We start from the raw sequence: 13869 nt of genomic DNA on the forward strand, positions 1-13869 counted from the left end.
CAAGAGGGAGTCTATGTTGCTGAATACATGTTAAAGCTTCAAGAAGACTCAAGAGAGAGAGAAAGAAAAGTCACTACTAGCTTGACTACGGATTGACTACGGCAATATCCAAGGGGGAGTCTGTTAGTGCAGTAATGTCTATCGCCTCCGTCATTTCCGTCCGTAGCAGAAACAGAAGAATTATAGGGTTTATATTGTAAAATATAGTTACTAAAAGGCAAGGTGGCATAATGGTAAATAAGGAAAGATTCCTTATTGCCTTGGCCTATAAATAGAACCCTTAGGGTTAGGATTTAGAACTTTTGGCATTTTGCATCTTGGAGAGCTAGAGGCTAGAGAGAGAAAGTTCGTGTTTGTGATTCAGGTGCTGTACGTTTTCAGATCTGATCAATAGAATCACATATTAGATTACGTCTCGTGTGTTCGGTCACGTTCGTGTACGGATTCCGCACGTCACACGTTCGGTTATGCAATCGTTTCGGAGTCAAAACCGGTCCTAACAGTTTGCGTAAAATAGCCGAAACGGACTTAACCTTATCATTAAACTCTCATTTTCCAGTATGTGTTTAGTTTACCCATATTATACAAGTATCCAAGCTTGTCGGGTCTAAATCACATTCTATTCCGGTCTCCGCTTAATCTAGCGTTTAGAACCGTAAGGTTTCCTTCTAGCTAGCCGGTCTAAGTCCTTGACTAAATTAAAGACCCGTTAGCATCCTAATAGGTTAATAAACCTTCTATACAGATTAAATAGATTCCAGTAGAAGGTGCCTTCAAAAGCTTTAGGATTTTACTGCTAGCATCAGGTAAATACTTTTAACTTATTTTCCCTTATACGGGCTTGGGATACGGTATTATAAAAATACCGCTTGGTCGGGTATGGGATTATTTAGTCGGATTGTGATTTAATAAATCCGCATAACCCGCTTTAATCTGTATTGTTTGATAACATAAACATTTGGGGGTTAACGACCGTGTCCTGGATATCCTCGGCTCATTTAAGTTATTAATGGCCACGACCTATGCACGGGGTGCAGGCATGCACCTGATAGATGCAAATGCTAAATATTAAAATTACACATAAGTTGGGGATAACTCCTTTGTGGGTTCTATAAGTGGTGAGTCAGTTAATCATGTCTGGTTTCCAAACCGGCCCCACATGTATGACAAGCATGTAAAACTGTATACAAGATTTTATTTAAAATTGTCCCAAGTTACAAATGATTTGTGCTATGTGCACCCAAACCAACTTTCATAAGTGTTTTCAAAATGAGTCAGTTAAATTGTATTTACCAGTGTAAACTGACGTATTTTCCTAAAGGTTGATTGACAGGTACTTCTCGAAATAGGCTGGAGCTATAGGGTGTCATAGAGGATCTTGCAAATCCATAAGATACCTGAAGTCTGTAGTTTTAGTTTCTTGTACATTATGATCCGCCTGTGGATCTTATTACATTCCAGTCTGTATTATTCATATACTCGAACACTCAGACAGTATGGTTTGTAATAGTTTATTTACCCAGCCTTCCGCTGTGTTTTATTATTGTGTGTATTGACAATGATGATATCAACTACGTCACGATACTCCCCACCGGGCCCACCGGTAATATGTGGAAATATCGGCGTGTGACAATACGTAATTGAATCAAGTTAAAACATGTAGGAACTCTAGGTCTTACAATTATCGAATCAGGTGTGATCCGTATTCTAATTTCTTGTTTCAACTTTTTAGTTTAGTTTACAATCTTAGTTAATCACACATTGTTTTAAGAATAACATCAATTTGTCGGTTCACTCCGATTTATTTTCAAAAGCAAACAAACAAATAAAATTAGCAATCTTCATAATCACTTTGTACATTATTTGTAAATAGTCTAACTAATCGAGCGTGTCGTGCGATACTGACCACATGCTCTTCGTGGATACGATACCCGACTTACCCTAGCTACCTATGTTTAATTGGGTTTTTGACTGATCGGGACGACACGGTCATGTTAATTATTAATTCAGTGTTTAAATATTGATAAATACACAGTCAGGTACATGATTAGCCATTCATGACTTAAGAAAATAACTAGTCAACGTATGGTAGTAGTTGTGAGTTATTTGTCCTTTTATAGTTTAGTAGATTGTTTAAAAGACTTGAAAAATTAAAACTTGATATGATACCTTTATATAATACAAAAAGTATACATATATGTGTCTTAAAATACAATTTAATACTTGATATAATACCTTTATACTTTTTGCCTTAATGGTTATTTTATACTATGTTGTTGGTTAGACTTTACTTTGTTATAAAGACACTACCAATCAATATTGTGAAGGTATCAACCCTACAAAAATTGATATATGGCACCATGGCTCAATCGAAGAACCGACATCAGCGCTGCCAATCAATGTTGTGAAGGTATCAACCCTACAAAAACCGATATATGGCATCATGGCTCAATCGAAGAACCGACATCAGCGCAGAAGGGTGGAGGGTGAATGCAGCATGTTTGTGGTGGGGTCACCTACGAAACATAATAAGACAAGAATGGATTCTAACGATATATTTATTTTTTATTTTTTTTAATAATGATATTTTAGTATTTTTATAAAAACTGGTCAACTAATCTAAAGGGTCAAATACTTTTACATTTGAATGAATAGTAATAACTAAGGGTCTGTTTGGTTTGAGGTAATAGAATTGACGAGAGAATGGAATGAACGGGGTAATGGAATGAAGAAGAGAAAGAAATGGAACATTACCATTCCACTGTCATGTTTGGTTATACATGCAGGAAAGGAATGAAATATTATAAATATCAAAAATACCCCTGACTTATATGTATAGGTAATATATAAAATCATTTATATGATTTTAGAAATTTTGACTATTTCACATTTTCACTGACATATGACAAGAATAATACGATCATAAGCTTCATATTTATAATCATTTAAATAGATTAATTCAATAATCCCAAGAACAACTTCAACTTCATACTTGTATTCTGCTATTTAATATTTACTTCAAAATCTCAAAACTCAAGAGCAACTTCTGGAATTAGCATATATGGTGGAAGAACCAATTCAACAAACAGCAGCATATAAACACAATTAAAACATCAAATAGCATAAATTCTTTAACACAAGTAAATCGAACTTTTATCAAGTGAAATTAAGCTTTGAGTAAACACCATAACTAACTTGGTATGAACACATGGATTTCAAAAACAGTTATACAAGATCGCTCTGTTTCAATATATTGTTCAAATGGGGATCTAACTTACAAACGTATCAAACACTGATTACGAAAAAAATACTATCTTCTTTGATACCGCGAGGACGTTCTTCCGGCACGGCGTCGATTTTGTCCTACTTTTGGCGACGCCGCCACCGGTGGGGGCTAGGGCCTTGATAAGTGTGTCGGTGGGTGTGGTCTTTCCGTGGTCCACATAGCCGATAGTTCCGATGCTGGCACGAGGTTCAGTTCACTCAAATTTCCAACAGTAATTTGGACGGTGAGAGCACGACGGCGGTGAGATGCAGTGGCAGAGTAACAACCAGAGTTAAACCAAAGTTGTGAAAAAATAGGTGGGTGGGGGATTTGGAAACAACAATGGAAGAAAATAGTAATTTTGAAGACACCGGTAATTTGGAGGAAGAAGACGAACCGAGATGACGAGGAAGGGTTTTTTTTTTTACAGAGGTGAGATTATGATTCGGGGAAGATGGATAGAGTGAAAGAAGAGGAGGGCAAAATCGACATATAGATAAAATATGGAACAGAATGAAAAAAAAAAAGAAGGGGGGTCGCAGGAATACTTTAGATGGAATGGAATGACTTAGGTAATGCTTGATTACATTCCATGTGCCAACCAAACAATCTTATTTTCATAACTCTTGAATGGAGTATTCCATTCCTACCCTGATTACCTCATACCAAACACTATCTAAGAGTAAACTTTATTTTTCATCCTTAGGGTTTGCTTCGAACATCAGGTTTTGTCCACCTATAACATTTTTGGTTCCTAACGTTTCAAATGTTAGCACATTCCGTTCTTAGACCTAACGCCTGTTAACTTTTCTATTAAGTCTCCCTCACGTGCCCATCTCATATAGTATAATTTCATCTTTTTACCAATATTCATTGAATCTAATACTAATAAAAAGTTATAGATAATGCCACATGGCATTCTCATACTAAACAAAAGCCTACTTAAAGCCATATGTCATTTTCTCCTTCAATTCACATTTATTATTATTATTATCATTAATTATTTAATTAATTAATACAAAACAATAAAAAATTCCTTAACAACTTAATACTAATAAATATTTTATTGTTTACTTATATATTAATTATTTAATTTTGACTTATCTAAAATATATAGTTAGTTATTAGTAAAAATTCTACTTATAATAAACAATTTCATATAATGTCAATGTGACAACACCTTCTTATTCTTTAAAAAAGATTTCTTTACAATAAATTATTATTTTATATTATAATAATAAAAAAGGTAAATAATAGGTTAATCTGATATTTGAAAACCGGTTTACTTCCATGCTTTGAAAACACTTTTAATGTTATTAAACCTATGTAACAAACGCGTTTAAGGATATAATATCTTCATACTAATTTTGATACAAGTCTATACTCACTAGATGTCCTAAATGGAGTTATATTTTTAGGCTTGCCATACCATTGATAATTAACAAAGGTCAATGTTCCAGTGACGTTATTAAGAAAAATTCATTGAAAGAATAGTTTATATAACGAACTCGACTACAGGTCCTATCACTAGGTGACTAGGTTATTGAGACACTCATATTATCCTCCGGAAGTAATAATAACACTTGAACATTTATCCCTAGATTTCGTTTAATACCGCCAAATAGAAATATTTCATTTATATTGAAAAGAGATAGATTCCTCTCGCCCAATGTTTTGCCATGACGATAAATAAAAGTATAGGACAATTTTTATGTAAAGTTGGTTTGTTTATAAGAGAATTAATTTTTACACATGACCAACTGTTGCATCATCTACGGTAAAGAATTCACTTATATAAATTTACGAAGAGAATATAAAATTAAATAATTTACAAATTTATATCATTAAACCCGTGAAGTACACGGGTCTAATAATCTAGTTTACAAATAAAAAGACTTTTCCGATATGTCTTTCGGCGTCCTTCTCCATCTTCAATCCCGAAGGCACCACCTCAAGAGGTAATTAAATGTGTTTTTTTAAATATAAACTAAACATAATACATATATCATTATTGGTTTTTTTTTCATGATGTGGTATAGTTTTTACTGTAAAATGACAATATATGTGGTAAAAAGTTTGAAAAATGACCAACTACCTATTATAGTTGTTATCCACTACCAGGGCCGCCCTAAGAATTCATGTACATGTTCGAGCTTGAAAAAAATGTGTCTTTAGTCTTTAACGAAATTGGGTATTGGGCTCACTAAAGGTATAAACCTAATGCCAATGAGCTAATAACTAATCTAAACCACAAAAATAGTTTTGTAAGTGGGCCTATATTGGTGTTTGTATGGGTATACCCTATTAATTTATTTATTTTTACATATTCATATAGAAGTTTTTTTTAAAATACGTGCCCTTTCCAAATATCCGGCTCTGGCCGGTGGTCCTCCCCGCCTACCTTCAGGGTCGGCCATGTCCACTACATCTGTTGATAAACAATTTTTTTTCAGATTCAATAGAATGTTTATTTAACCTAATGAAATGAAATCAGAATGTAGAATCTATTTGTTATGTTGTTCGTTTCCACAAAATAATGAATTGGAATTGAGGGTTGAGATCCTGTACAAACAGTGCTAATTATAAGAACTGTAAGAACAGATCTGAACCATTGTTAATTTAAATCAAGGGTTGATATTGATTATAAATAAAACTCTTATAATTAAAAATTACTACTAACAAATTAGGGGTAATTTTGTAAATACAAATTCCACCAAGGTTTTTTAAACTAAAATAACTTTTATATACTTCATTATTTTTTTTAAAAATATATACCATAAAATCAAGTATTTTTTTATCTTTAATATGAGTACCATATTGCTATACCTTTTTGTATTTATAAAAGTGTTTTTTAAAAAAAGTTAACAAAAGGTGTTTTATATTTGTGCTAATAAGGTGCTGATTATGTGTTAATTACAAAATAATACAAACAAACACCAAAAGTAGATATAATCAGCACATCTGGTGTGCTGATAATGGAGAACGATTGAAGATGTTGTGCTAATGTCGTTTATGTTGATAATGGAGAACGATTCGAGGACGATGTGCTGATAATGAAGAACGATTAATGATGTTGTGCTAATTATATAGTGTTGTGCTGATTATATTTTTTGTAATTATTTTTAATTAGTTATAAATAAATATGGTCAAAAAGTCTAAATTACCCCTAAACTAATTTTTTATTGATGGACACTTGTCAATTATGTATTGGTTCTTATGGTTTTTACAAACTTAAGTGTTTGTATTTGATCCCATTCCTTGGAATTGAATCTAAATCATCCATTCGCCTCTTTCTTTCTAGATACAACTTAGTTATGTCATTTAGATATTTTACATTTAAAATCTATTAATAATTATACCAACCAAGCATATTATGTGATTTCGTAGTAATATTCACACTACCTAAGTTGAATGATTATAATTCGTTATTCACCATAGAATTAAGAAACGTTGACTGCATATAGTCAAACGCGTGGGGGTTAGGAAGTAGTTATGATTTATTTAGTCAATAATATAAGTATTAAAATCATTACCATATTCTTATTGGATGATTGTATGTATAAATAGCTATAGATACACTCTTGAACATTCATTCATTGACAACAATGGTGAACGTGAAGTTTGCATTGGTCTCTTTAACTTTCTTTGTACTTCTTGAAGCTTACAATGCTAGACATTTACATGGTATGACTAAATAAAAATCTTTTTTTCTTTATTACATTACTTTTTTTCAATGTACCTTTGAAAACTAATAACTGGTGTTGTTTACAGGAGTATTCATAAAAGAAAGCTTTCATGTAAGGCCAATGTCTCATTTGGCCATAATTCAAATGGTAACCGGAGAAGAAAATCTCCGGTTACCACAATCTCTTTCATGGTCATCGTCAAATGACCAGACTACTTATGGCCGCATTATCCCACCAGCCCCACCGCTACCAAAAATGCCGCCTCCAAAGGGCCAAGAAACTTACCTCCGAGTTAACTCACCACCACCACCATCACCAGATGGAGCACTGTCAGAGGACCAAGAAACTTACGATCGAGTTAAGCTATCATCATCACCACCATTACCAAATGGAGCACCTTCAAAGGGCCAAGAAACTAACCTCCGAGTTGTATCACCACCACCGCCACCACCAGAAGGTGAACTGCCCAAGGGCCAAGAAACTTACGGCCAAGTTAACCCATCATCACCACCACCACCACCAAATGGAGCACCTACAAAGGGCCAAGAAACTTACCTCCGAGTTGTATCACCACCACCACCACCACCAGATGGTGAACCGTCAGAGGGCCAAGAAACTTACGGTCGGGTTAACCCATCATCACCACCATCATCACCGAATGGAGCACTGACAAGCCAAGAAACTTTTGGTCGAGTTAACCCATCGCCACCACCACCAAATGGAGCACCTTCAAAGGGTCAAGAAACTTACCTCCCAGTTGTATCACCACCACCGCCAACACCAGATGGTGAACTGCCAAAGGGCCAAGAAACTTACGGCCGAGTTAACCCATCATCACCACCACCACCAAATGGAGCACCTACAAAGGGCCAAGAAGCTTACCTCCGAGTTAACTCACCATCACCAGATGGAGCACTGACAGGCCAAGAAACTTATGGTCGAGTTAACCCATCACCACCACCACCAAATGGAGCACCTTCAAAGGGCCAAGAAACTTGCCTCCAAGTTGTATCATCACCACCACCACCACCAGATGGTGAACCGTCAGAGGGCCAAGAAACTTGCGGTCGAGTTAACCCTACAAAGGGCCAAGAAGCTTACATCCGAGTTAACTCACCATCACCAGATGGAGCACTGATAGGCCAAGATACTTTTGGTCGAGTTAACCCATCACCATCACTACCAAATGGAGCACCTTTAAAGGGTCAAAAAACGTACATCCAAGTTGAATCACCATCACTAAATGGAGAACCGTCAGGAGGCCAAGAAATATACGGCCGAGGTAACCCATTAGCACCACCACCACCACCAAATGGAGCACCTTCAAAGGGCCAAGAAACTTACCTCCGAGTTGAATCACCACCACCACCATCATCAGATGGAGAACTGTCAAAAGGCCAAGAAACTTACGGAGTTAACCCATCACCACCTCCACCACCTAATGATGCACCGCCAGAGTTCCAAACGTTTCACCAAGGAGATAAAATGAACTTAAACAATGAAAGCTATGAAGTGGCTATAGAAGAACTAGAAGGTACACTTGACAATTAATTTTTTTATTAGTAAATTTATTTGTTTTAGCATATATTTATGATAAATACGTAACTAATTATAGAAATTTTAGATAAAAATCACAAGCTTGCAAAAAAAGTAATAATCTATGTGTATGTCACACTACTAATTATTGATTGATTCAACTACTTTTGATTTTCGTTAGATAATTGACACAGAATCCACAAACTAAAAAAATATACATATTTTTTTGGTATAATTAAATAAATACTATAAATATAAAAGGTATTGTTAAAATCACAAACTAAGTTTAAATCACCAATACAAAAAAAGTTATAATCCATTACATTTTTTTCTGGTTGCAGTGTCACCAACACACGATAGTTCAATGGGACAGACCAAACGCGGCCAAGATGACCCCAGAGCCCCACCAAATCCGGACCGAAATGATTCACAAGTACCGGACATGTATGATCGAGTTAACCCGAGTGCACTAGCTTGTACAAAACCAACACACCCATTGCTAAGTGATGGTGGAAGTGCATGGACCGGATTATCAGCACTAACCATTGATCCTAGAACAGTATCAAATGAGGATCGATGGTATTTCATTGCCTTTTACCAGTTGTCATCATATGTCACTAGAGTAATTGAATATTGGGGATGATGTAGAATTTAAGTGTTTAGAAAGTATTATTGTTGGTCCAAAAGAAAAAAGAGTTGACCAAGTAGGTTTAATTATGGAATAGAATAACGTGTATTCGTCATGTGAAATTGAATTTAATTTTAATTCTAGTATTAAAAGACTTCATTCACTCGCATACTAATATTTATATGTCTAATAAATTCATAGAAAGTTTAAACCTTAAAGGTTTAACATGATACCATAATAGTGTGCAAATATGACTTAATGGTAGGAATCTGACAACAGATATCTGTATAAGACACGATTAAACCTATTTATTGAATTGTCTTTGGGGTTCGTTTTTTGTTTGTGTTTTTAATAAAAAAACAAACATGATCAACTATTTTTTATTCGTTTAGTTAACAAACGAACATAAACACATGTCTGGCTTGTACTTCTATTTGTTCGGGTTATACTTGTATTGGTTTGCTATATTTTGGTTTTCTGTATTTGATGTTTGTCGCTGGCTTAACAAAAGGTTTGTAATCAAGTTTCATGCCATTGTTTAGCCTAGTGGGTGTGGGCATTGTCAAGGGGCGTTGTTGGCCCTTTAATGCTGGGTGCTTCACCCCGGTTTTGTGTTTTGGTGGGCGTTGCCCACTTGGCGTGGCAATAGTGCTTAGCGTGGGGCACTGGCCTAGGGTAATGTATCTGGCAATGGTTGGCTGGGTGTTGATGACCGTTTGGCTAGCCCCTTCCGCAACGCCGGCCTGGCCACGCCCTTCCACACCCCACTTTTTGGGGTGTGGACTGGTGGAGCCCACACCTGCCACGTGTCGAGCAATGACACCAATCCAAGTCCCTCCACACCCCATAGTCTTATAAGCATTAGGGGATACGGAGTGGCATGCGGCAATCAACGGCAAACGTGTTTGCCGAGCGGCAAACACCGCCGCCGGCAAACTTGGGACGCGGCAAAGGAGCAAAATCGGTGATGGATTACCGATTCGAGAAGAGGGAGAAGGAGAGAGAGGGAGGGTATTGTGGGTGGGGTCCATTCCTATCTCAACCAATCACACCTTTTTTCTTTTTTTTTTTAAAAATAGTTTACCACTTCACCAAGTGTTTAAACCATTGCCAACATTTTTCACCAAAGTTTAAACACTTTTGCCTAATTGACATGGCGCGCTCTCATTGGTCGGTTTTTTGGTTTGCCACTTTAAAGTGTTTAACCACTCCTTATACCCTTACAATGTTTGTAACAACCTGAAACCCATAGTCTTATAAGCAATACAATGTTTGTAACAACCTGAAACCCGATCTGAACAACCCGATATCCATATAAACCGAATCCGATCAAGCCAAATGTTATTCAAAAATGGTTATCGGATAAATTTCCAAACATGGAAATGCGATTAACCCGATACGAACAACCAGGAACCCAAACAAATAACATTAAGAGTATGTGTCATTTATTTTTAACCAATTTGCTTTATTTAATATTATTTTTTTGAAAATAGCTAACACTAATAAAAAAATTCAAGTAAGGTAAAACCGGATCCGATAGAGACTGTTGTGATCATAATATTGACAAAACCGAATGCAAGGTCCATTATTGCAACGATATTACGCACGCGTGATCAACATATATTAATAAATCCTACAAACGTAAGGATTTGATATAAACATCAGACGATAACAACTACTATTATAGTTATATATATACATGAAGCAGACTTGTTTTCGTTTTTTTTTATGTTTGTGAAATTTAATAATATTTTTCAGAGCCGTCTCTCATAATCCTAAAAAATTCCAGAGCCTTGGGCGAGTATAAATATGGGCCCTATAAAAGTTTGACTTATGTTTGCGCAATGCATTGCCACATTTTTTTTTTTTTTGAGCGGTGACTTTCTTTTTAAGTGACCCAATGTCACACCGTCTAATCAGCGGCTCTAGCCAAGTCTGTCCAGACTTACGTTGTCTTAACCGGGCCCGCGCTGGGTTTGCCAGACTTGGTTACAGCGTTCCCCCGGAAACCGTACTGCCTCCACACGAGTTGCCTCGCTGAAGTAACAGCCAGATGAAAACCTGGGTGCGGCTCAGGATCGAACCCCCTCGGTGGGTCTGTCACCATCATTGACCAATATCCACCTCAATATGACACAAGTGAGAATTGAACTTGAGTTTATAAAATTATAATTTAAATGGGATAATGGGTAAATGGTAAATGAGTTTAGTTAAAAGATGATTTAAATGTTTAGTCGATAATTTAAATGTCAATGAGAGAGTAGGTCTATTCATACATAAGTTTTAACATACACACGAATATTTCGAATGTGATTATGTGATTCGTCACTTTACTTTATTTGGGATTATTCTTATATGACTATGGAAGGTGAAATCCATGTTAGTTAGAGCATCCACAACAAAAAATTCATGGTCCAACATTCGGACCGCATAATTAGCATGTTATATCAATCAAAACCATCATCATTCTAAACGCCATTGTTTCTCACAAATCCATAATAATAAATCATTTCAAACCTTCACCTCATCACCAGCTTTTCTTTTTATTTAACTTATTATAATCTATATAATCTATTTTATAATTTATTACCTTAATTATATATTATTTATAACTAAGTAAAATATTTATAAATACAAAAATAATAAAATTCATAACAATATAACTAGTTTATTATTTACTTTGTATTATTTTATTTCGTTATCTAGTATTTTTAGTAAATAATAAATTCAAATAAAATAGTAAAAAAAGAATTGTTAATTCTTACAAGAGCTCTTTTTCAAACGGCTAATTTTGTAACGGCTAGTTTTTACTAGCTATAAATTCAATTCTTATTTCATGTGTGTTTCTCAACTAATAATTCACTTCAAAGATTCATAATAAAAAATGGCAAGAAACAGGTGGACCATAGAAGAAGAGATGGCTCTGGTCAACTCTTGGTTGGACTTATTCGACAACAGACAAGTAGTCGGGTCAATTAGAGAACCCTTATTTGAAGGTTTCCGTCAACGTTTGTAGAAACCAATCGCAATTAGGGATGAGATTTTTTACCGAAATACCGGTACCGTACCGTACCATACCGGTACCGTACCGATGTCGTACCGTACCGATCATAAACGGTACCGGTATCGGTAATAGATTTTTCGAAATTCGGTATCGGTAAAAACCGGTATCTGTACCGGTATTTTTCAGTAAATACCGGTATTAATACCGAATTTAATAATGACCTTATGTATGTTGCTATTATCTTAGATCCCACTATGAAGTTATATTTTCTTGAACATTGTTTTTCAAAAACCAATAACAAGTTTCTTTTGTTTGGTTATTTTTAATCAATTATGATGATTTTTTAGACATGTTGGAATTTGGATGTTAAAAGTCGAACCCGTGGATGTTTACCTTTTGATTTTTTTGACTACTTAATATGTTCACCATTTGTTTACGTTCCTCTATATATTACTCTAGTTCAATTTATAATGGATGGATGTGTTGCACATGGAATTTTTTTAGGTAAAACAATGGATGACACCAAAGCGGTACCAATATGGTAAAGTACCGAAATACCGGTACCGTACCGGTACCGAATCTATAAATACGGTACGGTAATCGGTATCCACATTTCCTCAATTTCGGTAACGGTATTTACGGTATCGGTACCGGTACGGTACCGGTATCGTACCGATCTCATCCCTAATCGCAATTCGAAATGCCATTTTAGTCGATGTGGTTTGTGCGTTGATTTATTCAAAATAACAATTTGTTCATATGAAAACTGGCCATTTTAGTCGATGTGGTTTAGCCAGTTTAGTCCAAAAGTTTCATTTATTGTCTGTGAGTCTAAAAAGTTTTCAACATTTCCATTTTTAGTCCAACTGGCTTAACCCCATCCATTGTCCTTAGTTACCTCAGGGGCAATTTTGTTATTTCGTCTAGTATTTAATTATACCTTTAATTCAACCCTCTAACCAGTCAAGCTCATCCTACCTCCTTCAACAATTGTTCACCTCCACCTTATAACCAATCAATCTCATTCCATAAGCTCAAAGAGGCTTATTTTGAAAACAACAACATTTCGGAAACCATCCAAAAAATCCATTGTTTAAACCCGATGATTCTATTGAAAAGAACAATCTCGCCTTATCAATGAAGCTTACAGGAAATCTCAAATGAAGCATCAAATTGGAGCAACTTTCAAAACTCGATTCACAAACCCTCGTTGATTTGCCACCATCTTTCTGATTCTTAATCTACACACTTCTATTGTCGTTACTGAGTGCACCACTTTTCCCAATTTTCTTCGGTTTGATCTTTGAGATGCGTCACCATGAAGTTTTCTTGAATCCAGACTCAACTGAGTTGACCCAATGAACTCTTCAATCGGTTGGATCTTTGGTAATCCACTTTTGCAGGATCGAGCAACGAAAGGAACATCTCGATGCTAAGTTCTTATCAGACCACCCCTTTGTCCTGCTCGCTTCGAAAGCAGGTGGCTACTAGTGTTCCAGCCATGACTGGCATTGACTCACAACATAAACGGCGGACCGCATACATGTGTCGTCGTGGCGGCTGGGTGGGCAAGGATTGCGGTGTCGGAGATGGTTCGCCATAATTTATGAGGTGAGGTGGTGGTACGTTCGCAAGAAAAGGGGGTATGGTTGGTGGTTTTTTTTATTTTGATTTAAAGGCTTTTATAAATGGATAAATTGACAAAAATGCCATTTATTTTACACTAAAATGGATGGCGTTAAGTCAATTG

At 35.7% G+C, this 13869-nt stretch overlaps 1 protein-coding gene across 1 annotated transcript; it reads left to right on the top strand.

Moving 5' to 3' along the window:
* Positions 1 to 6870: 6870 nt before the first annotated feature.
* LOC110933005 (basic salivary proline-rich protein 1) lies at positions 6871 to 9272 on the top strand. Its single transcript, XM_022176248.2, has 3 exons — positions 6871 to 6949; positions 7037 to 8485; positions 8829 to 9272. Exons 1-3 carry the CDS (start codon positions 6871 to 6873, stop codon positions 9128 to 9130), a joined length of 1830 nt encoding a protein of 609 aa, XP_022031940.2. The 3' UTR covers positions 9131 to 9272.
* Positions 9273 to 13869: the final 4597 nt, after the last annotated feature.

The sequence above is a fragment of the Helianthus annuus genome, chromosome 4, assembly GCF_002127325.2.
Source record: "Helianthus annuus cultivar XRQ/B chromosome 4, HanXRQr2.0-SUNRISE, whole genome shotgun sequence".
In the NCBI taxonomy this organism is placed as follows: domain Eukaryota; kingdom Viridiplantae; phylum Streptophyta; class Magnoliopsida; order Asterales; family Asteraceae; genus Helianthus; species Helianthus annuus.

Excerpts from the sequence above, each read along its gene's own strand:
- LOC110933005 (XM_022176248.2), top strand. The coding sequence starts at position 6,871 with ATGGTGAACGTGAAGTTTGCATTGGTCTCTTTAACTTTCTTTGTACTT. Across the intron at positions 6,950-7,036 it reads CAATGCTAGACATTTACATG|GAGTATTCATAAAAGAAAGC; the intron begins GTATGACTAAAT and ends TGTTGTTTACAG. Across the intron at positions 8,486-8,828 it reads GGCTATAGAAGAACTAGAAG|TGTCACCAACACACGATAGT; the intron begins GTACACTTGACA and ends TTCTGGTTGCAG.